At 40.2% G+C, this 25,589-nt stretch overlaps 3 protein-coding genes across 3 annotated transcripts in view; 2 read left to right on the top strand and 1 right to left on the bottom strand.

Moving 5' to 3' along the window:
* The first annotated feature begins 38 nt into the window (after positions 1-38).
* GLA (galactosidase alpha) lies at positions 39-8,562 on the top strand. Its single transcript, XM_037822252.1, has 7 exons — positions 39-292; positions 3,296-3,470; positions 4,138-4,315; positions 4,859-4,950; positions 6,284-6,445; positions 6,636-6,833; positions 7,161-8,562. Exons 1-7 carry the CDS (start codon positions 84-86, stop codon positions 7,470-7,472), a joined length of 1,326 nt encoding a protein of 441 aa, XP_037678180.1. The 5' UTR covers positions 39-83; the 3' UTR covers positions 7,473-8,562.
* Positions 8,222-10,488, bottom strand: LOC119523470 (60S ribosomal protein L36a-like). Its single transcript, XM_037822253.1, has 5 exons — positions 10,378-10,488; positions 9,844-9,949; positions 9,597-9,664; positions 8,582-8,704; positions 8,222-8,296 (listed from the first exon to the last, which is right to left on the bottom strand). The coding sequence occupies exons 1-5, from the start codon at positions 10,486-10,488 to the stop codon at positions 8,276-8,278; spliced, it is 429 nt and encodes a 142-aa protein (XP_037678181.1). The 3' UTR covers positions 8,222-8,275.
* A 3,648-nt stretch (positions 10,489-14,136) lies between these two features.
* Positions 14,137-25,589, top strand: part of BTK (Bruton tyrosine kinase) — a 37,244-nt gene continuing 25,791 nt past the window's right edge. The window contains exons 1-3 of the mRNA XM_037821935.1: positions 14,137-14,256; positions 24,297-24,464; positions 24,963-25,061. Coding sequence (XP_037677863.1) covers positions 24,324-24,464; positions 24,963-25,061 — 240 coding nt within the window. The 5' untranslated portion in view covers positions 14,137-14,256; positions 24,297-24,323. The remainder of the gene's footprint in view (positions 14,257-24,296; positions 24,465-24,962; positions 25,062-25,589) is intronic.

The following is a 25,589-nucleotide window of genomic DNA, read 5'->3' as shown; positions in this document are numbered from 1 at the left end:
AAACAATAACGTCATTATTTAATAACCCAACGGTGATTGGTCCGCCTCTTAAGGTTAAACTTCAAAGTCCGGGCTGCAGGTGGATGATCTTGGAGACAATGAAGCTGATGAGCAGAGACCTGCGACTGGACCGCGCGCTTTCGCTTGGAGTCCTGGCGCTGGTTCTCTGGAGCGTCCGTAGGGCCAGGGCCCTGGACAATGGCCTGGCGGTGACCCCTACCATGGGCTGGCTGCACTGGGAGCGCTTCTTGTGCAACGTTGACTGCCAGGAAGAGCCGGATTCCTGTATCAGGTGTCAGAGATATTAGGTGCCCCCTCCCATCGCCTTTTCGTGTGACTGTCGTGGTGTGTTTTCGGGTATGGAGAGTCTCAGCGGGAATGTTTGATCTGGAGTGAGAGCTGCCCTACCGCTGCGGCTTTTTTATCCGCAGCAAATTGCCCCGGGTCAGGACTAGCCCTAAACGTCTTCTTGTTACCCCTTCTGGGGTAGAAGTCAGACCAGTGGCCCCTACTTCTCCTCCACCCCACCCCCTCCCATCCCAGTCACCCAACTGGGGACTTCGTTTACCATCCAGTTTCATTCATATCCTTCTTGCGAGCTTCTGCTTTGCCTGTGCCTGTGGATAGCATTGAGCACTGCTGGAGTGGGTAGGAGAGACGAGGGATTAAGACCCGTGGCCATTTCTTCCGCTTTGGGGTCACGGGTTCCTTGGCTGTAACTCCAGGAAGTTAGATCATAAGATACGTGGTCTCTGAGATCTCCCCCACCTCCTCGCCTTTTAATGTGGCGTCAGGCTGGAAGGTTGCCTTCAGGGACTTTATCAATAGGCGAGGGTTGAGGCAGGATAAGACAGATAGATAGAAGACCTGTCTGATTCTCACATTCCTTGTCTGTAAATTGGGAAACCAGTTCTCACCTCACAGGGCCGATTCAAGCCAGTAAGCAGCAGCTTGGGCAGATTGGAAATTGACATCATCAGAGAGGCTCGGCAGTCAGGTCACACAGCCAGAGACACGTATGTGGGTGGTTTGTTGTCAGGAGTCGGGGGGGTTCCCTCCAAGCCCGAGGTCCCAAATTTATTCTGGAGGAATTTCCAAGTAAAGTCTAGAGTTGGTAATGGGGTTGGAGGTAGGGGTGGATTGCTTGAAGGGAAATAAGGCCCTCCCTCAATCTCAGTTTTCTTTTCAGTGAAATAGAAATAGTTGTTATCTTGCACTGGTGAGCTTTCAATGCAGTAATCCATGTAAAGTACATAGCATAGTAGGCATCTAGACCAAATTTTCTTAAACTGGAGTCCATGGGAAAATGAACATTGTATGTGTTTTTCTGGAGAGAAGTTCTCTAGTTTTCATCAGATTCTCAAAGGGATCTGTGATCTACAGGTCTACAAAAGGGTAAGGACTTCCGAGAGGTATTATTAAGAATATAATAAGGTTATCCATGATGTAGAAGCCCCTCTAAAGGCAGCAGTCCTAGTACATCCCTGTGTCCATAAGTGATTCCCATGAAAGTCTTCACAGATAAAGTCAAGGTATTGGTCAGACATGACAGAAGAAATTGGCCTTCCAGGTTTCAGACTAAGTCCATTGTGACCCTGGGGTACAGTGTGTGGCAATTGTGCCATCATATATTTCTTTTTGTCTTTTTTTTTTAAGCAATTGTTGTCTTTTCATTGTTTTCAATAAAAACAGTATCATGTTTATGTAGTGGTTAACAGCAAGACTAGAGCCCTCCTGTCTGGCTTCAAATTCTAGTTCAGCATTACTTAGCTGTATGAACTTGGGCAAATTAATTAAAATGCCTGGACTAGAATAAGAGATTCATAAATGATAATTGTCTATAACCTGTTTTTTTGTTTGTTTTAGCTGTTTATAACATGCCATTTTCCATGAAAAGCTAAAGATCTTTTTCACTTTGTATTCTATTGTATGTATATTCCATAATTTAAGCAATCCCTTGTTGATAGCTATTCAGGCTCTTTTCAAATTTTCATTTTTATAAACAAAGCTGCAATTATCATCCTCAGACATAATTTTATTCTTATCTGATTCTTTAGAATAACTTTTAAAACTTGTTCAGGCTTCCATTAAATGTATAGAATATTTTAGGGTTCCAGGGTATGCTCAACAGTGTATGAAAATGCCTGTTTCCCCACACCTTGGCCAACACTGCATTTTTGTCATTCTTTTAAAACTTTGCCAATCTTATGGGTGAGAAATGATTTTTTTTGTTTTTATTTGCATTTTTCTGATTACTAAAGAGATTGGATATCTTTTCATATGTTAAATTGGCTTTTTGCATAATTTCTGTTATGGATCCCCTGTTTATGTTCCCTATTTTTCAATGGGAGTGTCTTTTGTTTCTGTTTTTGGCCTACCATACATTGCAAATATTTTTTACAGTGGTTTTTGCTTTATGTTTTTATTTTTATGTAAACAAACCCATCAATATTTTCCTTTATGATTTCTGGCTTTATGATCATGCTGAGAAAGTCCTTTCCTACCTCAAAATATTGTCACCAACATTTTCCTATGAACTTTGTTTACATCTAAATCTTTAGTACATCTGAGCTTTATTCTTCTATAAGGAATGCCACAGTTATAATATATACTAAATTCCATGGTATCAGATGGCTGGAAGGATCACTTTTTGAACTTTCTCTTTAATTCCACTGATCTGTTATTTTAATTCTAGTTGTACTTCACCAGCTTCATTTATGTTTTATGGACTGTTCACATTTAATCTTTTGGGGGGAACTTCTTAAATCATTTTCCCAAGTTCCTTAAAAATTCCTTTTGGGATTTGTTCAGGGTTTCATTAAATGTATAAAATATTTTAGGGAGATTTAGCTTCTTTTTATTGACTTTTCTTATCTAAGAGCAAATTAACACTCTATTCAAATCCTTTAGGAGCACCACTGACTTATTCATATGGACTCTGCACATATCTTAAATTTACTTCTAGATATTTTAGGTTTTTCTGTTGCTCTTGCGAATGGGCTCTTTTCTCTCCAAATCAGTTATTGTTGATATGTAAGAAAGCTGTCGATTATGTTAACTTTGTAATTAGTTACATTACAGTTACTTTACTGAGCTTTCTTAATTGTAATAGCCTTTTCAATTTAATCATTGTTTGGGGTTGTTGAGGAGGAAGAATTAAGGGGGTAGGGGAGACAGAAGAGAAGGGCCCAATGAAAAATCCATCAAATTATAAAACCCCATGGTACCTGACAAATAGGAAGTACCCAGGTGTTTGTTGAATGAATTGTAGTGATTCTTGGACTTTGGGTTTCAGTGAGCAACTCTTCATGCAAATGGCAGACCTCATGGTATCTGATGGCTGGAAGGATGCAGGTTACGAGTACCTCTGCATTGATGACTGTTGGATGGCTCCCAAACGAGATTCAAAAGGCAGACTTCAGGCTGATCCTAAGCGCTTTCCTGGTGGGATCCGTCGCCTGGCTAATTATGTGAGATTATAAATAAATCTCTTTTACATTCAGGGGACCATAAGCACTTCTGAACAGAGCTTGTTCAGAAACAGCCCTAGTGACACTTAGAAAGTAGAATAGCTGCAGTTATCCAAACACTGAATTGTGAGGCTCCTCAGGGGGAATTTTCATCTCATCCACAGACACAGACAAATGTTTTGCAATAGCTCTAGGGGCCCATTTTGGAGTTCTTTTGCTGAAACCACTGAATTCTCCAGGAGGAAAAAGGAACTTGGTGCTTGACAAACGTATGCATATATTTCCCTAAACTCTTTGAAGAGCTATTGGAATTGTACTATAATAGAATTTTAGAAGATAGAAAAGAAATATTCTGGGGACAAATCTATCATTGCCCTATAAAGATAACATTTAGGATCCTATCAGAGTGAGATTAGAGTGGCTGATAGCTTTCTCCTCTGTCTGTGCCATAGCTCACATGTATAGTTTCAACAAGCTCAGCAGAATTGACGTATTTGCTCTTTATCTCCCAACAAACTCATCTGGATAATTTTGGGGTTGTGAAAAAAAAAAGTTCTTGATCCCTGGTGAAGTAAATTTGTCTCTACCCTTGCCTGGAGTGGTTCTCTCTTTTTGCCATGGCATGATTGCCCTGTTATTGTGGTGACTCTGTTTCCTCTAATTTCAGGTCCATAGCAAAGGACTGAAACTAGGGCTTTATGGAGATGTAGGAAACCACACCTGCGCAGGCTTCCCTGGGAGTTTTGGATACTATGACATTGATGCCAAGACCTTTGCTGACTGGGGAGTAGATCTACTAAAATTTGATGGTTGTTACTGTGACAGTTTGAAACATTTGGCAGATGGTATGTTTCAAGAGATTTAGCAACAAATAAAGGGAGGAACTTTGAGGCCAAGTATCTGAGCATCCATGGAACTAATCTTCAAATTTTAAATACCCATTTAAATACTAGAAATAATTGTCAGAGATTCCTACCTCTTCTCTTCTTTCAGTTTGTCCATTCATTCATTCATTCACTCTTTCATTCATGTAAAAGCCACAAATGCTAATAATCCCTGGCTAATATTGTGCACTTTTAATTTGAGAGGGCTTTCAGAGTCTATTACAATTTGTAATCGTAAATCTCTATAATATCACGTGTATGGTGCCCTTGGCAAAAAAAAAAAGAGGGGAAAGAGTCCAGGACGTCAGTCTCGGAGGAAAAAGCATCTTCAATTCTAGCAGTCTGAAAGGTACTATACACAATTTAAGCATAGAGCAGACTCCTGTCTCTGCTGCTGATTTAAAATATAACATGGACCTTCTAGGCAGCCTTTTTAAAAAAATATACAGCTCCAGCTGGAAATTCCCTTCTTTCCCTTATTTTACCCATTGTTTTCTCCTACAGGTTATAAATACATGTCCTTGGCCCTGAACAGGACTGGCAGAAGCATTGTGTACTCCTGTGAGTGGCCACTTTATATGATGCCCTTTCAGAAGGTGAGCTAGTAAGCCCAGAATCCACTATAGCCTGCTGCTCAATTTTCAGCTTATTGCAAAGTTGCTAGCTACTATCATCCTCTCAGAATCCAACCTCTTCTCACCATCTTCACTGCTGTAATTGGAGTCCAAGCTACATCCTGGTCATCCGAGCCACCATCATCTCACCCAAACTGCTACAACAGCCTGACCTACTTGCACTCTCTGCCCCCACCGTCAATCCATTTCCCACAGCACCAGTGTGATCTTGTCAAAGTTAGATGGGATCACATCACTCCCCTGCTTAAAACCCTTAACTGGCTTCCATTGCACTTGGAATAAAATCAAACTCCATACCATGGCCTACCTGGCCCAATTTCATCTGGCCTTTGCCTGCCTCTTCAACCTCATTTTCCATCACTGTTTTCCCAAAGGACACTGGATTTTCTTTCTGTCCCTCACACCCCAAGCCTACTGCTGCCTCAGGGCCTTTGTACTTGATTTTTATTTTTAGCCTGGAATGCTCTTCCCCCAAGATTTTAAATGGCCAACTCCTTATCATTGAAGTCTCAGACCAATGCTACTCAGACAGCTCTTCTCCACCTACTTTAAAAAAACCATTGACCTATTCATTCTTTATCATATTATCCTGTTTAATTTCCTTCAAAGCACTTATCACTATATGCAAGTATTTGTTGACTTGTTTATTTTCTGTCACCCCCATGAGACTGTAAGCTCCAAAAGGGCAGGGACCTTGTATAACTTTATCACTGTATCCGTAAGTGTTGAAGATTTATGGAATGAACCCGTACTATTTCTTTCAAGCCTCTGCAAAATAGCCTGTCCTCTTTCTCATCATCTTAAACCTCAGATATCCCATCTATCTACTTACATACTTTTATTCATTCCATTAACAAATTATATGCCTAGAATTCAGATTGTGTTATCATATGCTTGACGATGAGCTCTATGTAATTTTGCAGCTTTTTCTTTTCCTTAAGATTGTTTGTTATTATTTACTTATTATAAAAGTAATATGTTCATTTTAGAAAATTTTGAAAATATAGTAAAGTGTAAAGAAAATAAAAATCATCAATAATCTTAACACCTTGTTACTTTTTGGTAAATTTCTACATAGTGTTAGTCATTTTAAGTAGATTCTAAGTAATATGGCCTACTTCTAAAGTAAAATTCTTACAATAAAATTCCATTATAATTGGAATTTGGATCTCATGGAGATCTTAGATCTGTAAACTAAAAAAAAAAAAGGTTGCAAGTGCCTTCTTTCAATTTGCTTTCATCTCACTAGGATGTTAATAGAAAGTAATCAGGCCTTATCTATCTGTTTTCACAGCCCAATTACACAGAAATCCGACAGTACTGCAATCACTGGAGAAATTTTGGTGACATTTTTGATTCCTGGCAAAGTGTAAAGAGTATCTTGGAATGGACATCTTCTAACCAGGAGAACATTGTTGATGTTGCTGGACCAGGGGGCTGGAATGACCCAGATATGGTAAGAACCCTCTTTGTTCCAAGACCTTGCAGTGAGACTGTTTCCTCTTTGGCATTCAAGATAAATAGGAAAGTAGAATCCTTAGGAGGAAACTTTGTGATAGTACTTATAGCAGGGTGCTATTGAAAGTGGCTTCTGTTATGTTCTAGGTAACTTTGTCTCATTTTAATTATTTCATTCTTTATCCCAGTTAGTGATTGGCAACTTTGGCCTCAGCTGGGACCAGCAGGTAACTCAGATGGCCCTCTGGGCTATCATGGCAGCTCCATTACTCATGTCGAATGACCTCCGACACATCAGCCCTCAAGCCAAAGCTCTTCTCCAAGATAAGGATGTAATTGTAATCAACCAGGACCCCTTGGGCAAGCAGGGGTATCGGCTTAGAAAGGTATAGTAAATAATGCTCTAAAGGAGGAAATAGGAAATCAGCCAGAAACATGTTTTCCTGTCTTCTCTAGTAGATCTAGTTAATCCAAATGTTTATTTTGGTTGTGTATTTTAAGAAGATGGCTTTATACCCAAGTAGTTTGTCTTGGGCCTGTGAGGACATGCACTGATCTGAGAATATTTGGATTTTTTCCTTGATCTTCATATTAATATAGGTAGTGAGGCTCCTTAATTTTTCCTACAAGTGCATGATAGCTCATTTAGTTAAGGCTAAATGCCAGAACTAAAAAGGCAACTATCATACCTATTATCTTGGCTTACTTTTCAGGAAGACAACTTTGAGGTGTGGGAGAGACCTCTCTCAGGCTTAGCCTGGGCTGTGGCTATGGTAAACCTACAGGAGATTGGTGGACCTCGTTCTCACTCCATCTCAATTGCTTCCCTGGGTCGAGGAGTGGCCTGCAATCCTGCCTGCCTAATCACCCAGCTCCTCCCTGTAAAAAGAGAACTTGGGTTCTATGACTGGACTTCAATCTTAAAAACTCGAGTAAATCCCACAGGCACTGTTTTATTTCGACTAGAAGAAACAAGCCAGACTATTTTCAAAAAACTTCCTCTGCAGGATGCTGATACATTATGACCTAGGATACAAGGCAAGCATGTGTAACTTTGCCCAGAAGCCCCGCCCCCCCCACCCCTTTATCATCATGGAGTCCCATAAGGCAGTGATCTTCAAACTTGGGTGTGTGGGCATGGCTAATTTTAAGAGAATTTGTTAATTCCTTACTTTTCCTAAAACTGCCTGAGAACAAACTTATACTCAAGGCTTCAAGCATGTGCCATCACCACTTCCCCTTTTATAATTACCCTTTTCCCCCACAAGCAAACACCTCACCCATCCCGAATATACAAGTGTAAGAACCAACTATGAAAATACAAAGTACAATTATGTTTTCAATAAAACTGGAGAATTGTATTATCAGAATATCTGTACAAAAGGGTACAGATATTAGCCTAGAGAACTGGGCTAAAGTTTATTAAAGAGAATATTTGATTGACCTAGTAAGGATATGTGAGACAGATTATTTCACTTCTGTGCCTCACCTTACATTCTCTACGGATATTAACTGTTAATGATCACCCTCTATTATCCTGAGTTTCAGGTCTTATCTCCCATGATTCTCAATAATCACTTGTTTCAGCCAACTGGAACCCCATAAAGCCCCAAAGGATTAATAAACACCAAATTAGATCATCTTGCTATTCGATGTTAGCTGAACACCAAATTCAATCCAAAATGGGTTGAGTACCAAGACCCATCAAGCATAAATCTCCCTACAAAAGGGGCACCTAGTTTATTTCCCTTCCAAAAGACCAACTGCAACCAAATGAAGTGACCATAACTTCAAGATTTTATTATCATAATAAAACAAAAGACAAAGCTTAGAACTGGATCACTTGGCCCTGTAATAGAACAGAAAAAAAGGTCAGTTTTTTTTTTGCAAAGAACCTCTACCCCTCCAAAAACAATGTCTTTTTCCAAAAGGGATCACCACCCTTTAATTAAGGGAAGTCTTCTCATTCTTCCTTCCCTACTTAAGCCAAAGCTAGCACCAAGATCCTTATACTTCGGGTTTGGATCTATAGTTACTTTTAGAGCAGAATGCCCCTGGATCTCTATGCCACAATAAGAGAAATGTTCACCTCTTCAAATATATTAAAAGCTATGTCCCACCCATAATTATATACCTTTCTCTTCTTGTCTCCTCCCAGTTCAAAATGTTTGCATCTCTTAATAGCCAACATTCTCTTAGATCTGCAGTTGGGCTCAACGCATTCAAGCCTCAGCACAATCTTCTTTGTAGTTTTAGCCTGGAAAAAGATTAGGTCAAACTTCATAAATTACTGCCAAAAATCACTTTCTTCAAAAATATTACTATGTTGAGCTAACAACTTAAAACAAAGCGTAAACCTTTATTAATGTTAAAGCTGTGATAATTTGTCTTTAGCCTCAGGGAGAAAACAGTAATTTTTTTAAAAATCTCAGATTTAAATGTAATTTCCAGACTAAGGATAGCAAAGATGACAGATCATCCAATTTCCATCAAGTTCTACTATCGACCATTAATTCAGAACATCCTAGAGGGCTTCCTACCAAAAAGATAACTCACCATGCCACCTTGAACTTGTGGTTCTTTCAGCAGCACTATACAGATTTCTTAAGTATTCCAGACAACCAAAACAGTCAACCAATTCCATGCCATTATGAACTAAACACAACTTTCACAATTCATTAACTAGCATAAATAATTGTTACTTAAGATCTATCAATTCTCCTAACACTAACTATAATCTAGAATAAGTCAAAGCCTAGCTAGAATCTTGCCCCACCTTTCAGAAATTCATTCAGACTGGGAATGACAAAAATACTGATTTTAAGAGGCCAGGTAAAGGCCTAAATGGCTATTCAAGAGTTTTAAGACTTCACAAGATAGGTAACAGACTAACTGCAGGCTTCTGAGCTGACAGACTATAAATAAGAACAATTTCTGCTGCAACCAAAAGCTGGGAACTCACAAGGACATGATAGGGAACAGAGCAACAGGGAACGGGCTTCAGTCTTTAGATATGTCACTGCAGGCAATTTAGATAACTTCACTGAGCCTATACTTTACCCATATTTAAGGTATGAGGACTAGAGACAACAAGTACAAGTCCCTTACACAGTAACTGGGAAGCATGTCAAATAGCAATTACCACTAACCTTCTTCCGGAAAATTGGCTTAGTCTGCCCACCGTAGCCACTCTGCTTCCTGTCATAACGCCGCTTTCCTGGAAAAAATTAAAATCATTTGTTACGGTACCCTGGAAGACCAGAAATCAAAATAGCCACATGGAAAAGCCTTCTTATGAGATCTGTTTGCAGCCGCAAAAAGAAACAACAGTGGGCTCGTATATTACACTACTACACAAATGCCACCTTGAACCCAATTACGTAAAACTCTTCTTACCCTGGGCATATAGAGAATCCTTGCCCTTCTTGTACTGTGTCACTTTGTGGGGCTGGTGCTTACCACACTTCTTACAGAAGGTCCGGCGGGTTTTAGGAACGTTCACCTAGTAAATAAACCGTTCAGAATGTGCACTGTAATCAAACCACAACGGCAGAACGCACTACCAAGATCCACCTGAAACCCGGGCGTCGCACGAGGACTCGACTCTGGCTCCTCGCTACCACACAACGCTCCCGGAGCTGATTAGAAAAGCAGCCCAGCTGTACGTGTTCCTGGCATGAAACCTTCCACCAAGCCCCAAAGAGGGAAGGGAACATAACTTCATCCCCGGCTACCAGCTAAATCTACTTCTTTGACCCCACCATTTCAATTCCTGGCTCCAGAGCCCGGTCCCTCCAAGCCGACCTCATCAACTCTGAGTTTTTTAGCACATCGAGTCCAAGCAGGTGGCTGGACCCATTGTGGGACAGCACCGTCAATATGGGGGGAAAGATTAGACTGGATGTTGCCGAGCGCACCCCACCATCATACCATGTCTGCTGGAGCGCTAGCAGCGCGAAAAGAAAGAGGCCGGGCCGGAAATGGAAGTATATAGGAGGTTCCTGATCGCACTTCCTCATGGGAGTCGATGGGAGCGACCATAGAGTCTAAAGCTCTGTTCCGAGCGCCCTCAGGCGGCTGAGAAGACTCGTTTCGGAGTCGCGGGCGGGAGCCTAAGGAAGGGTTCTACCTAAGGCTGGTTCCTTTCCCTCGACCTGTTCCTGCCCCCTAGCTTTCAACTTTTCCTCGCATCATCACATTTGGTGTACTATTGGATAGCAGCGTCAGGTGGAGCCTGCAGTGCCCTTCCCTGACCCTCTGACCGCCCTGTCTCTGAAGAAGCAGGGACCAGGGACGAGTGAAGAGACCCTTCACCTCTATGTTCCGTACCTGTTCCACCAAGGGCACTGCAAGCATCTCTCTCAGCGAACTGCTGGTTCACTGAAGGGTTAGAGGGAACCAGTTGTTCCAGGTAATCTATCACATGGCCAGTTGATCCATTAAACAAATGTTTATTGAATACCTATTTATGTGCCAGCAGTACCGTTCTAGGGGAGGGACACAAATAATCACACTCATAAATGGATAATTACAGTCCTTTGAAGAAGAGCAACAATTGTCAGCATTAAGAAAGCCTCCTTTTGTTGAGGGAGTAAGTTGGCTGGTATAAGTTATGAAAAGTAACGATGACATTGTTTGGCTCCCACAATAGCAATAATCATGCCAAGAGATAGAAAGTAGCCAGCAGCTCTTCCCTTTCCTGCGTACTGGGTAAAAGGCATGCACTAAGTTTCCAGAAAGTCCAGTGAGAAAGACTGCAAGGTCATTTTGAATTATGTTCTTACTAGGTGCCAGGCAGTTTACTAGGCATGTAAAATCAATTGTCTCACATAATTCTCACAGTAACTCTAGGAGGTCGGTGGTACATTATTCCCATTTTACAGATGAGGAAATTGAAGCTGTGTGATGTTATACAGCTTGCCCAGTGTCCACAGTATTTAGTGGAGCCAGGATACAAACCCAATTGATCTGACTCTAGAGCCTGGATTCCTGTACCATTATATGATATTGATGTTGTTACCTAATAATTATAATAGCTAATAACTAGTGAGCACTTATATGCCAGGCATTCTCCTAACCACCTTACATGCTAACTCTTTTAATCCTGACAACAACCGCAGAAGGTGTATACCATTATTCATATTTTACAGGTGAGGACACTGAGGCACCGGAGACATTAAATTCACTTACCTAAAGTCACACAAGTGACTTTGTGGAGCTGGAATTCAAACCCAGGTAGTCTAAAAACACAACCATGCACTTAACCATGACGTCTTACAGGGAAAACACGGGCATCTGTGGGGTAGGGGATGGCAAGAGAGAATTGAGCTAATGTGAGCTAATATGTAGGAAGGGGTACAAGGGAACTAGGGGCTAAGAAACTCTTTAAGAGTCTGAGATCTCCTGCTTCCGAAACCCTCCAGGAACACCCATGTGTCCTAAGCTTGTTCTCTGACCACACTCTTTTTTGTTGTTTGGTCTCTGGGAATGAGATAATATAATTATTACCACAACCTGTTACATTTCCTAAGAGTTTCTTTGCCAAACAGTCAGCCTGCAGTCCCATAGCATTTTCTTCTCTCCAGGCTCTTAAGTGATCTCACTGGTCTTTGGGACTTTGTAGAGGTTTTTGATGTAACATGGAAATACAAGGACAGAAAAGGTGGTCCCTCTTGGTTTAATAAACCTTCATTATTTCTATTGTTCCTCATGTGAAATGGTTTTGGTTTTGATTCCTTTTACCAATCTTTGTCTCTGTTTTGGACAAGTCTCTCCCCATTAAGTTCTCCTAAGATGCAGCACTCCAACTAGGTGTGGCCTGACCTTGTGAAGTAAATGGTACAGTCAGTCTTTCCACTGTTTAGATACTTTACTTCTACATGCAAAGCCTGATATCACCTTGGCTTAACTGGTAGCCACGCCACTGATATGATGTTTTGCCTGATTACTATTGGCAAAAATCCCGAACCATTTTCACAAGTGCTACTGCTACACCACTTTGATCTGGAGTCTTTTCAAGTTCAATGTTGAGGCCCAATTATGGCACATGACCCTTAGCCCTCGTAAAATACACTTTGTGGAATTTGGCTCATTACTCCAGGTGATCAAGATATTGTTTAACCTAATTACCCTGACTCTGCTGTCCAATCTAGTCCACCCAGCCTTGCACCATTTGCAAGTCAGCTAGGCTGTTTTCTACATTTTCCTCCAAGTTCACAATTAAAAATGTTGAACAGGATAACACCAAGAACAGAATCCTATATTATATTGGGAAACTTTTGAGCTAACACTAGGTCATTCATTTGCTCTATTTGGGTACAGTCCTTCCATCAGTATAGGTAATTGTGCTAGAGGAATGGTTGTGGGGCACAGGGTAAGAAATAGCCTGGGGTTTACTTTCCCCTTTTCCCTGTCCTCCCTTGTCTAGATCTTCCATTTTATGCCTACCAACTTCTAGTCTCCACCCCAATATGGATCAGAAGAAGGCACAAGACGTAACAACAAACAGCATCTGACTGAAGAAAAGGAGAGGGTTGGTGAATTTCTGTGGCCAACTCTGGAGCAGCTTTACGGAGGTGAATAGTGAATAGATATAAATTGCCAATAAAAGAGGGAGAGCATACAACACTTGCTTTCCATCTAACTTGTGAAAATGTGAGGATTAACCACTTCAACATCCTGCAAATGCTTAAAAAAAATTAAAATCCCTGTTGCCTTAAAAATTCCAACAGACTTGTAACAAGATCTGTGATGTTTCTACATTAGGGTACAGTGCCTCAGGGCAAGTAAATATGGGAGTATCTGATGTGTCCAGGTGGGCAAGTGGATGAGTCACCAGGGGCTCTGTCGCCATCACTGTTTTCTTGGGAGAATCCTCAGGGAGAATATTGCAGCTGAAATAGGCTAGGAGGCAGTTGAGAAAACATCCAGACTGCAAGTAACGAAGCTAGTCTGATTTATCACTTTGCAGGATTAAAGAGAAAAGTGTAAATTTTAAGAGTTAATCTCGGAGGCAGAATTTTAAGTGGAGAAAATCAACATCCACAGAAAATGGGGAAGGACACAAGTCTTTGGGCTTACATTCTGACATTTTTATCTATGGAAAAAATGCTTTCTTAGAAAATGACTCAGCAGGGGGAAGTCTTGTCTCTACCTCTGTCAGGCTCTGTATTTTGGGGTCTCTGTGTGAGCACTCTCCATCTTTCACCATCATGGCTAATTGGGTGACCCTGAGTCTCCTCTATCTCAGAGGATATGAGACTCTAAAGACACCTTACCTAGGCAGTCTCTTTTTTTCCTGCCTCAGCCAGTCTCTGCTTTTCTCCCCTTTCCTATATGCCTGCTCTCTCTGTGCTGACCATCCCACAGTCCTTTAATTATGCTGTCCCTTTACTTTGGGGGAGGTCAGCCTGCCTACCTGTCTGCTCAACCCAGCCCCATCTAGAGTCTCAGTGGCCTTGTAATGTTAAGTAAGGTTCTTTCAGAGCTGAACTCATGCTAGTAGCGTTAGAGGTCCAAGTAAATGAAGGGCGGGGACAACTGGAGGTGGGGGGCGGAACAAGGACAGCAGCAGGGAACCAGATACCACGCTGCTAAGAAGAAGAAAAAAAAAGACATTGGTTTAACTCAGGAAACAAAAAAAAGGGAACTGAGTGGCTGTGAAAGGGTGGGGTTTGCTCAGACTGTCCTTCCTCTCTGGACTGTAAGAATATGTCTCCAGGGCCAGTGTCTTCTGAGATCGAGTCCCACCTTCAAAGTCCTGGCATCTCAATGAATCTGGGAGGCTACCTGCATTAAGTCAGGACTGAGGTGGGTCTGGGGCATGGCAGGGGCTGGGCAGCAGCAGTACATACCTTTCTTGGGAACCCCGAAGGCCAGAAAGAAAGCATGGCTGGTGCTATATAGTCTGCTGGCGGAGGAGGCTGATGGAGGGTGGCAGTGTCGTCAGCACAAGGCCCTGGCAGTCCCTTCCGGCTACCAGAAGGGGCTATAAGGGTCTTTTCTGAGGAGGGCTGTGGGGGGAACATGAAGGGGGGGGATGTTAAGAGATGGCCAACTGAACAGGTAGCAAATATTGGAAAGGGATACCTCTGCAAAACTTGGCAGAAAAGTACCATTGCAGGTGGCAGTGGGATAAAAATAAGCCATTTGGCCATGTATTACTTGAAGACCCAAAATTTATACTTGTGTCAATGAGGCCCTTAGAAGAAGAAATTCTAAGAGGCAGATTCTCTGAGAAAACAGTAAAAACCCACAACGCTACAACAGGCAGTTGACCTTCCTTAGCTGGGGAAAGGCACTAGCTAGACTAGAATGTAGGCTAACTACCTAGGGCTGCAGCAGGCCAAACTTTGCCGGAGCAGAGCTGGCTTGTTGGAAGGATTGTGTGGCAAGTGAGCCAACCTCGTGGTAACAGTGGGTAGGAGACTGGGGCAGAAGAAAGCAGCCTCTACTTCGGCCCACACGCTGTGGGGCCAACCCTTAAGGTCATGGCGAAGTTTTCTCCTATTACCATTGCCTACCATGTGCATGGCTTTCTTTTCTCTTATCTTTGTTATTTCTGTCCTTCTCCTTTTCCACCTCCTCCTCCTCTTTTTTCTACCCATCTCCTCTCTTCTTTATACCCTCCTTTATTTTGTTCATTGCTATATCCTCTGGCACAGAACCAGCTGCTTAGTAATTAATCATTGAATTACATTGAATTTTTTTTGTCCCTTACTTCTTCTTCCCCCACTCTTTTCTCTTCCCCCTTTTCTCTCAACTTGCCTACATCTTCCTCATGGAGCTGCTGTGAGGAGGAAGTGTATTAATATATATAAAGCAGTTAAAACAGTACCTGGCAAATATTAAGTGCTATTTATCAATGTTTGTTATTATTTTCATTCTGCTTGAGACCTGCCATTGTCCCCAGAGGGTCCTGCTTAGAGTAAATGGCATGGCATTTAGAATAAAAGGGATTGCTGACCCTGATCAAGATATCCTTGGATGAATTGATGGATCACCAAATGGAATCCCAGTCCAAGATCCTAGCCACCCACCTCTCAAAGCTGAAAGTGTCTTTCCCATACGATGCATTTCTAGAGGCAGGGCAGCAACAACACCCTGAGTTTGGGGGTCTACAGAGCTCAGGGGAGGCCTCTGTGCTGTTAGTTGTGTGTTAGTTCTGTTCCTTGCTTCATTTTGCATGCTAAGCCCCTGAAGCAAGGGTGCTACAGCCTCTCTGGAGCCTCAGTTATTTCATAAAATGATGTTACCCTCCAAATAAGCCACAAAATGCAAATAGTCACAAAGACCTAAAGCATTCGACCAGAAACAGCATCCCTAAAGCTAGCCCTATATGCTTTATTCTCACGCATAAAGACTATTAAAACTGCTTGCTTATTATAAAGTCCAAATTCACATTGCTTATGGCTATTGATGTTCTTGTTTAGAATCCTCTGTAAATTCTTTATGGTGAGAATGAGTGTAACTATTCACCCACTTGTAGGGTGCTGGTACAAGTTTAAATTATCACCACTATGATTTATTCTTTCCATTCAAGCAAATTTCCTATAGAGGGTTTCCTTTCAGTGGACGAGACCCATACCAGGAAGTGACTTAGGTATAAAGGGAAGATATGGCTTATGAAAGCCAAAATTTGAGTGTTCTCCAAAGGGTCCTCATATACCTGCTGCTTCTCCCCCAATGGTGCTGAGATCTTATTGGTAATTCCCGGGAATAAGGCAGAGTTAGCATTTTCAGCGAGGCAGTGCTCAACAAGCTAGAGAAGAAACCTTGACCTATTTCACTCCAGAGCTGCTTGGCTATGCAAATGAAACCATCAGGAGAGGGGGAGGGAGAGCTACTCTGAGGACCCTGAAACAATTGGGCCTCCTGTGACTTTCAGTTTCTATGGAGATTTGAGTACAGTAACTGAGGGTGTTCAGAGACTTTTGGAAACCTGGTAACCTTAATCCCAGGCTTTCTTCCCTACTCTCTGACAGCCATCACCAGATGCCCTTAGAGCTAATGTTGGTTGTTTGAATCTCAAGAAGACTCTCATTTCATGACCCTGCCTCCCTGAAATGAAAATAATAATCTATTAGCTCACTCTTAGAAGAAAGGAGTTCTAGAGAGTCAAGAGAAGTTACATTTTAGACAAGTTGTAGGCTTGAATATACTAGAATCCAAGATCACTGGCTAGCGGAAAAAAACCAGTCTTCAGTACAATGAAGTGTGAAAAATTGGTTTGACATGGAACAGAAAGGAGATAAACATGTTGGGAAAGGGGGCTCTTAAAAACTGCTATTTGGAATGGAAATTGGTGTTTCTGATGACTATTTTTTGGCAATATGCTTCAAAATGCAAAATACACATACTTTTTGACTTGGTAAATGATGTTTACAGAGAGATTCTAACAACAGGAAAATAATTAGGTATATTGTGAAATAAGAACCTTAGATCTTTTTTGTTAAAAGGTAAGGTATACTTGACCAAAAGGGGGGAAAAGAAAGGTAACAAAATAAGGTTACAGTGGCTAAGAGATTTCAGATAGAGTAGAGAGGCTATCCTGGAGGTTTCTCTTATGCCAGCTCCAGCTAGATATCCCATATGGCCACAGTATGCCATGCCCTTACCAACAGTAGTCCCCAAATACCTAAGTCCCTATCTGAGATTCCATAAAAGACTCACTCAATAAGTTTTATCTTTCAGAAACTTAAATCCACCCGAGGGTTCCTACACCAGACAAGTCCTAAAACTCATCATCAGCCTCTTTAAGATCAACAATCAGCTCCAAGCCCCCTTCCCCATACTGTCGACAACCCCTTTCTATATTAACAAGTTAGGGTACTCACTGCCTAGACACCCCTGAAGATGGAGAGAGAGATTAAACGAGAGGAAAGGGTAGCAACAGACAAGATAGGATTTAACAAAGGATTACGAATACTGAAACTATATATACATATATACATATATACATATATATATATATATTTTTAGATGCTCAGGTATTAGAATAGCTAGAAGGAAATAACTGAAATGGTGGAACTGTAACCTATAACATTCTTTGACATTTGCTCTATAGCTATTCGTTGAATTGTGCTTTGAAAGTTTTCACCTTTCTTTATATATCATATATTTCACAATAAGGAAAGAACTGAAACTGTGGAACTGTAACCCATAACAATTTTTGAAATTACCTATATAACTGCCTGTTGAGCTGTACATCAAAAGTTAACACCTTTCTGTATATATGTTATATTTTACAATAATGTAAATAACTGAAATTGTGGAACTGTAACCCATAATATTCTTTGAAATTTGCTCTCTGTCTACTTGTTAAATCATACTTTGAAAGTTATCACTGTTATGTATATATGTTAAAGTTCACAATAAAAAAAATGCATTAAAAAAAGGTAAGATATGGTGAGACATGACTAGGGATGAGCCTGGACTTGGCATTGTGGGATTGAGAAAATCTTGACCGAAAGGGGGAGGCAAGATGAAGCAGGGTAGAGTTTCAGTGGCTGAGGGATTTCAGGTGGAGTGGAGAGGTCACTCTGAGGGGCATTCTTGTGCTCTATATAGAACTCCCTTTTTAGTTTTTAGTATATTGGAGTGGCTGGAGGGAAATACTTGAAACTGTTGAAGTTGCAACCCAGTAGCCTTGATTCTTGAAGACAATTGTGTAACTATGTAGCTTACATGGTGTGACTGTGTGATTGTGAAAACCTTGTGGCTCACACTCCCTTTGTCCAGAATATGGACAGATAAGTAGAAAAATGGGAACAAAAATTAAATGAAAAATGGGGTGGAATGGAGGGATGGAGTGCTTTGGGTGTTCTTTTTTACTTTTATTTTTATTCTTATTTTAATTTGTTTTGGAGTAAAGAAGATGTTCGAGGGTTGATTGTGGTGATGAATGCACAACTATATGATGGTGCTGTGGGCAGTTGATTGTGCACTGTGGATGACTGCATGGTGTGTGAATGTGTCTCAATAAAACTGAGTTTAAAAGAAAAATAAAGCTATGTTACTGTTCTTAAGGAAAAAAAGAAGGTAAGGTATGCTGGACATATAGACATGGATGGGTGGATGGGTGGATGAATGGCTAGATAGATTATGTTAAGAAAAATAAACAGGCTACAAATAGTATGGGCAATATGATTGATAAGAAAAATGCACAGAGAAAATGTAAGGAAATATGCCAAAATATCAATGCCTCTTGATAATAAGCTTATAATTGAGTTTTCTTCTTTTAATATGCCTGTACTTGAAACATTTTCTATAATGGATGCATATCATTTTGATGTCAAGGGGGGAAATACACAAAATGTTTAAACCAGGGAAAACAGAAGTAAACTGAAAAATGGCCTGATGGTGCACTGATCTGGAGTGGAAGGTGGACACCCTAGCAATCACCCTCAAGGCAGAGGGGCCATACTGAAAGTACTACCCTCGCTCTGCTACTGAGTGTAAAATTGCAGATTAGCTAGCTGGCTCTCCTTTCATCATCACTTTGCGAGAACCTATTGTCTGTAGTGCAAGGCAGAAGAGATGATGAATCACAGAGATCCAGAAGTTTCCAAAACCACAGAATCAAAATGCAAAATGTTAGCAAAATGTAAAAATCATGAAATTCTGGAGAAGGGCCAGAGCCTTGGGACCTCTTCGAAATGACTACAGCAGATGAAAATGTATCTGATAGTATGCAGCCAGAAAACTGATTTTGGCTGTAGGTGTTCACCATAAATTTGGTCACCCTGTCAATCTGACCCTTGTTATCATATAATTAGGTTTCACTGTGGCCTGAACAGAGTTTCTTGGGAACTTAACAAGAGTAATTAGGTTGCTTTGTTGCTATGGCTATGACTTTTTTTTTACATTTTTTATCGTGAAATATATACAGAACAGTGATAACTTTCAAAGTACAATTTAACAAGTAGTTAGAGAGCAAATTTCAAAGAATGTTATGGGTTACAGTTCCACCATTTCAGTTATTTCCTTATTGTGAAATATATATACAAAAAGGTGATAAGTTTCAAAGTACAATTTAACAAGTAGTTATATAGGTAATGTCAAGGGATGTTATGGGTTACAGTTCCACAGTTTGTTATTTCCTTACTGTAAAATATAACATATACAGAATGGTGATAACATTCAAAGTACAATTTAACAAATAGCTATAGAGCAGATTTCAAAGAATGTTATGGTTACAGTTCCACCATTTCAGTTATTTCCTTCTAGCTATTCTAATACCCTAGCATCTAAATATATATATATATATGAAGATTCAGTATTCATAATCCTTTGTTAAATTATGGCTATGACTTTTTAAAAATGACTTCTTCTTGGAATTGAGAAGAGATTTTTGGCAAGGCAAAATTTAGCCTATCAGTTATATTCTACCTCTAATTAGACAGTTAATAATTCTATCAATTTTCAGGAAGACAGGGCTGAAAAGGGAACAAGGAGTAGCACAAAGTGCGTAGTCCAACAGATGAAGTGGACCTTGGTTACCATGTTGTCTGAGTAACTGAGAATTTTTTTCTGAAAGTAGAAAACTATGATCACATATACAAGAATGTTCATTTTGGCATCATTTATAGTTGAAAACAAGCAACCCAAGTGTCCATCAACATGAGAATGGATAAATAAAGTGGTATGTTCATGGTATAGAATTCTTTATACATATAAAAATGAATTGAAATGTATGAACCTGAGCTACAATGATAAATAAATCTTAAAAACATTACATTGAGGAAAAAAAGCAATTTGCTGAAGAATACATACCACTTATAAAAAATTTTAAAACATGCAAACCAACACACATGTAGTAATAATATAAAAACATGCCTAGGAATGATAAACACCAAATTTAAGATATTGGCAACCTCTAAGGAGGGAGAGAACTAAGATTGCGGAGGAGTACACAAGAGAGTTTTGACTCTATCGATAATATTTTATTTCTAAAATAACACCCGAAGCAAATCTGATAAAATATTAGGATTCCATAGAGCTCACTGGTGAGTACATGAGTGAAATGCTATTCTCTGTACTTTCTATTTGAAATATCTCATAATATAAAAGAAAACACATTCCATCAAAGCATTAATATTCACAGTAAACAATAACAACCATACACACAGAGAAGAGTGGGTGTCCTCCCCAAACCCTATGCTTTCATTCCATCAACAATAGAGCATCCTAATAAAGAAATAGCAAGTGATTCTAGGAATGCACCAGTTATACAGGATCTTCCTGCAAAGGAAAATGTAAGAAAATCTGATGCAACTGAGAGAAAAGTACTCAGATTGGGTAAAGTACAGCTGGCAGTTTACAGGAACAGATCATCCTTATCAGCCTGGAGGAATATTACAAGGAAAGTGCTCCAGGTCCCTGACTTCTCTTTTTACACCTTCCCCCCCTTTTTTACCACCATTTCCTCCTTTGCTGAATGTTCCAAGAAGATGCAGAGTGGGTCTATGCGAACTGCTCTTTGATGATAGCCATTGGGAATGGCAGGGTGTTAAGGTATATGGCATCACACATCACACCTCATCAAAGACTCCTCTGGGTGTACCACAGAAAGAGCAAGGGCTATGGAATCACATATGGATGATGTTGGGCAAGTCACTTAACTTTTCTGAGTCTCAGTTTCTTCATCTGTTTGGTGTGAGGAATAAATGAGATAATGCATGTAAAATGCCTGATAGATAGACAGCACTGAGAGAAACAGTACAGTAGTTCTTTTCCATTCTCCTGGGGAGAGAAAGGGAATAGACAGAACCTTGCTGCTCAGTTAAGTAGTACTCTAAAGGAGAAATAAAGAAGAAACACTGCTTCTTGGATATTCTGGTTAGGTAGTTATCATTTGAACTACGATTGGCTGGTCACTTCTAACCAGCATCTTGTGGTCTCATTCCAATCATAGGCAGTCTGTGTAGTCTTGTGAATTTTGCTCTGGTGTTGTCCTTAATAGTGTTTTATCTTAACATGAGCAAATATAGAAGCCAAAGATAGTTTAGTTTACTGATTCTGCAAGTGCTATTTGTATTAATTCTTTCGCATAGTGCAGTTGGTATGATGGCTGAACCCTGTCTAATAAGCATCCTCTTTCTAAATTCTGGGCTCCATGGGGAGCTGGAGGCTGCAAAAGGTGACCATGTGAAAATCCTTGCATTTGAAATTCAGTAAAGAGAATATTATAACTTTGGAACTCTATATTTTAAATGAAAGAGCTCTGTGTCTCTATTATTTTTCCTTCCCCTCTTTCTTTCTCTATATGAACAATAGTCTGTGTGTTTGTGTGTGTGTGTTTGTGTATAACATTCATGTCATTTCTGTTTCCACCCACTACTCCCTAAGTGAGGTGTGGGGACAGCCTTGACTATACATCTGTTGTGGTCAAATTGACTCTGTAAGTTGCTAAAACTGTTAGGGGAAAAATGGGGACCTTCCACAATAAGTACCTAAAGAAGCTGCAGCTACCTCTAACTCTGAATTGTCCATTACACACCAACCATGGGGAAAACATGAAAGTGGATGCTTCTCCTTTTACATTATTGGTGGAAGGACCAGTGGTGACTAAGGAAGAACACATTTCCAGGCTATGTGTGATTTGTGTCTGGACTGGATCATAAGGAATAAGGTAAAAGTAAAAAAAAAAAAAAAAAAAAAAAAAGGAAGGAAAAAAAAGAAAAAAGAAAAAGGGGGATACCAGGCCCTGGAAATCCCGGTAACCAGCCAGCTCAATGATGTAGAGATGGAAGCCATTTCATTCATTGCTCCATGAGGCGATGGCTAGTGTCAGGTTTACTTACTTCCTCATACTTAGACCAGTACTAAATCCTACCCTGACACAGACACATGAAAGAGACCAAGGCTTCCTTTTGTTCAAACTGGATTTGTTCTAAAAAAGAAAAAGAGCAGAGGCAGCTTCCAACATGGCATGTTTTATAGGAAATAAGAGCAGAGGACAAGACCTGAGCAGATGCTGGATCTAATCAGGGAGTAGGCAACAAAACTAAAGGTAAAATGCTATGTGTGCTTTACTAAAAAAAAAGCACAGCTGGACGTGGTTTGGTGGAATGCTTCTGATCCTGTTTACTGATCATGCTACTCAATTCCTTTAGGGCTTTATTTCATCTTCTGTAATTTGTGCTTTTGATTGTGAAGAGTGCTTAGTTGCAATTTGTCAGGGAAGTAAAAGTGATAATACTACGGGAATCTCAATGAGTTGGCAGTTCCTGAGAATAGAGTATTATTACTTGTTTTGCCATTGCTTTCAGGTAAATGAATAGTTTTAATGTCAAAAGGAACTTCTTTGGGGTTTCAGCTGAATCTGAATGTTAGAAAGGACTCTGGTTGGAAACTGTATCAGCTTGTCGCTCCAAACGAAGGCCATTTAAACCAGGGAATCAGGGAAGAGATGTGTTGGGCAGGGTATGGGGAAATGTTTGCTCCTTTGACCAATTTTTCTCAAAAAAAAAGTTCATTTGCAAAATATTGAACTAATCCACCACCAGAAGCTAGAGGAGGATAAATGGAAAAGCAATCATTCTGAACATTCCTGGTGTTCCTTTAATCTTTTTTTGTTTCCTCAGTATGATAATAGAACCTTCTACAGCTCAGAAAAGAGCAAAATAATGGCAATACAGCTTTGAACTTTGGAAATAACCACTCTTTTGCTTGCCTAGTGTGAGCAATAATCTGTGCTTGACAGTAGAGAAAAATTGCTGATTTTATTCTGCTTCCATGGTGCCACCAAAAGCACAAGGAGTTTGGTTTAAAAATAATAATAAACCCCACCCCTCCATAGGAAAAAATCCCCATCTCTAACAAAATTTGGGTAGGGAGGGGGGCTGGTGATTTTTCAGTACTTACCAGTGCTCTGTTTTTGTGACAATATTTATGCTTTCACTTTGTCTTTCTAATGAAAGTTTGGAATTAGTAATATAAGATTGTTAAGTGAACAACAGATACAAAGTGTTGTTTTGTGTAAATAAAAAACCAATGGTGACTTTTGGTGACATTCTTTGCCTTTCTATATCTCAGTTACCTAAACTGAACCTTTCTGGAATATTTTAAGTTTGGGGAAGGCTAAACAAGTACTTACTCTTCATAAATGATCAGGGAGTGCATCCACAACAGTAAGACAGTTGCATCACCTTTGCATGATGCTGTCTAAAAGAAATAATCGAAGAAAAAGAAAAAAAAACAGAAGCAACCACCTCCCCACCAAAAAAATTTTTTTTCAACTTTAGAACAAACCTTCCATCCTTTGTAGCTCAGTGGGTGATGGGCAAAATCGGTTGGGCGGCAGTTGGTGTATGTCCATAACTGCAGGTGCAGCCGCCTTATCCTTATTAGACCTCTTGGTACAGACCCCTAATGGGACACTATTTGAAAAATTAAATTCACTGTCTAGGAAATTGGGAACTGAAAGTCCAATATCTGCCTCAATGAAGTTCTGGCACCTGCATTATCCCTTCTGGGGATTTCAGGGTCAACAGCTGCACAGACTTTTGCTGTCCAGAGTCTACTTCCAAGGACAAAAAGAGTGATTAGTGTAAAGTTGTCTCTGGATATTGCCAAGGATACAAGTATATGTCACTTGGCATCCAGAGCATACCATTGCCTTACATGAAGACACAATGTAGGACCAAACTCCCCAATTCAATGTACATACATTAAACCTAAAAACTGACAGAGATGTTGACTGTGAAAGGAGGACACCAAGGTAAGCAGAAGGCTCTTGGTTGGCTTTGCATGGTTCTGTTTCATTCAAAACCAGAGCTAAACTGAGGTGGAACCAGTAGGGATGAGGACTGATGTGCTGGATCCTCAGGTACTGTCATTATCAACAGCGCACAAGTGAGCTCCAGAAAGAAGTTATGGCTGCAGTGATCCTGGAGAGCATCTTTCTCAAGAGATCTCAGCAGAAAAAGAAAACATCGCCTTTAAATTTCAAGAAGCGCCTTTTTCTCTTGACTGTGCACAAACTTTCCTACTATGAGTATGACTTTGAACGTGGGGTAAGTTTTTCTGCTGTGAAAAGTTAGTTTCAAGGGCTTGATCTTAGCTCTTCCTTGGGGAGGAGGTAGTAGGAGGAATGTAAAATGGACCTAAGTACATTCAAACTCAGCAAAATATTTTCTAGCCTACAACTAGCTACAGTCATGCTGGGGTAAAAATTCAAAAGAAGCTATGGGTGGGGACAGGGAGCATGGATCTTAACATGGAATCTTGCAATTGGTGAGCACTCATTAAATGATTATTGAGAATGAAATCCAAGAGTTGGAAATTGCTTCCTTATTTCTTACTATAAAGCATACACATCCACTCCTCTACAGTGTTTGCCCTCCATCTGGTAGTCAAAAAGGTTAGATTAATAGTTTCAAAATGACAGATCCTGATATAGAATGTGGGTGTCACCTCACTATGTTGAAGGATTAGATAACAAAATCTAATCATCCGGTTGCTTAATCGCCCTTAATCTCTTTCTCCATTTTCTTCCGCATTCTCTTTCTCAGAGAAGAGGCAGTAAAAAGGGTTCAATAGATGTAGAGAAGATCACCTGTGTTGAAACAGTGGTTCCTGAAAAAAATCCACCCCCTGAAAGACAGATTCCGGTAAGAAAAGACCATTGTCTGACAGAGAGAAAGAGATTGAGATTTTAAGAAATTTGGAACATTTAATCTTCTGTAAATAAGCTGGTGATGCTGTGCAATGTGGAACAGAGTAAAACTCCCTTTCAAAGTTCTTTCCTCTATCACATATTGATTATACTGAGTCTCATCATATTTCCCCAGATGTAGAACATCTTACTTAACCCAGAAAACTTGTAACATCAATTTCAAAATAATGTTTTATCAAGTTTTCAAACTGGCCAGAGATGACAGCTTTTACTCCCTCGGTGACTGGGCTCAGAATTAGAGGCTTGAGATAGTCTGAATGCAAGAATCCTAAGGCTCTGAGTCATAGGAGAGTCACTGATATCTCACTATTTATTCTCTCATTTCCCAGAGCCTTTCTGGTGCACAACACCCAGTGACTTCTAAGTTAATTTTTTTTAAATATCACATTGTTTTTTCCTGATTACAAGAGTGATGTATATTTATGAAAATCTGAAAAATATAAAAAAGCATAAAAAACAAAAT

Source organism: Choloepus didactylus, chromosome X, assembly GCF_015220235.1.
Source record: "Choloepus didactylus isolate mChoDid1 chromosome X, mChoDid1.pri, whole genome shotgun sequence".
NCBI lineage: Eukaryota > Metazoa > Chordata > Mammalia > Pilosa > Megalonychidae > Choloepus > Choloepus didactylus.
Note: the sequence above shows the minus strand (reverse complement) of the source record. Positions and strands in the feature narration are given on the sequence as shown.

Coding starts and splice junctions, on each gene's coding strand:
- LOC119523470 (XM_037822253.1), bottom strand. CDS start 10,488: ATGGTCGCTCCCATCGACTCCCATGAGGAAGTGCGATCAGGAACCTCC. Junction 9,665..9,843: donor GGATTCTCTATATGCCCAGG/GTAAGAAGAGTT, acceptor AATTTTTTCCAG/GAAAGCGGCGTTATGACAGG. Junction 8,705..9,596: donor AGCCAATTTTCCGGAAGAAG/GTTAGTGGTAAT, acceptor ATCTTTTTCCAG/GCTAAAACTACAAAGAAGAT.
- GLA (XM_037822252.1), top strand. CDS start 84: ATGATCTTGGAGACAATGAAGCTGATGAGCAGAGACCTGCGACTGGAC. Junction 3,471..4,137: donor TCCGTCGCCTGGCTAATTAT/GTGAGATTATAA, acceptor CTCTAATTTCAG/GTCCATAGCAAAGGACTGAA. Junction 4,316..4,858: donor TTTGAAACATTTGGCAGATG/GTATGTTTCAAG, acceptor TTTCTCCTACAG/GTTATAAATACATGTCCTTG.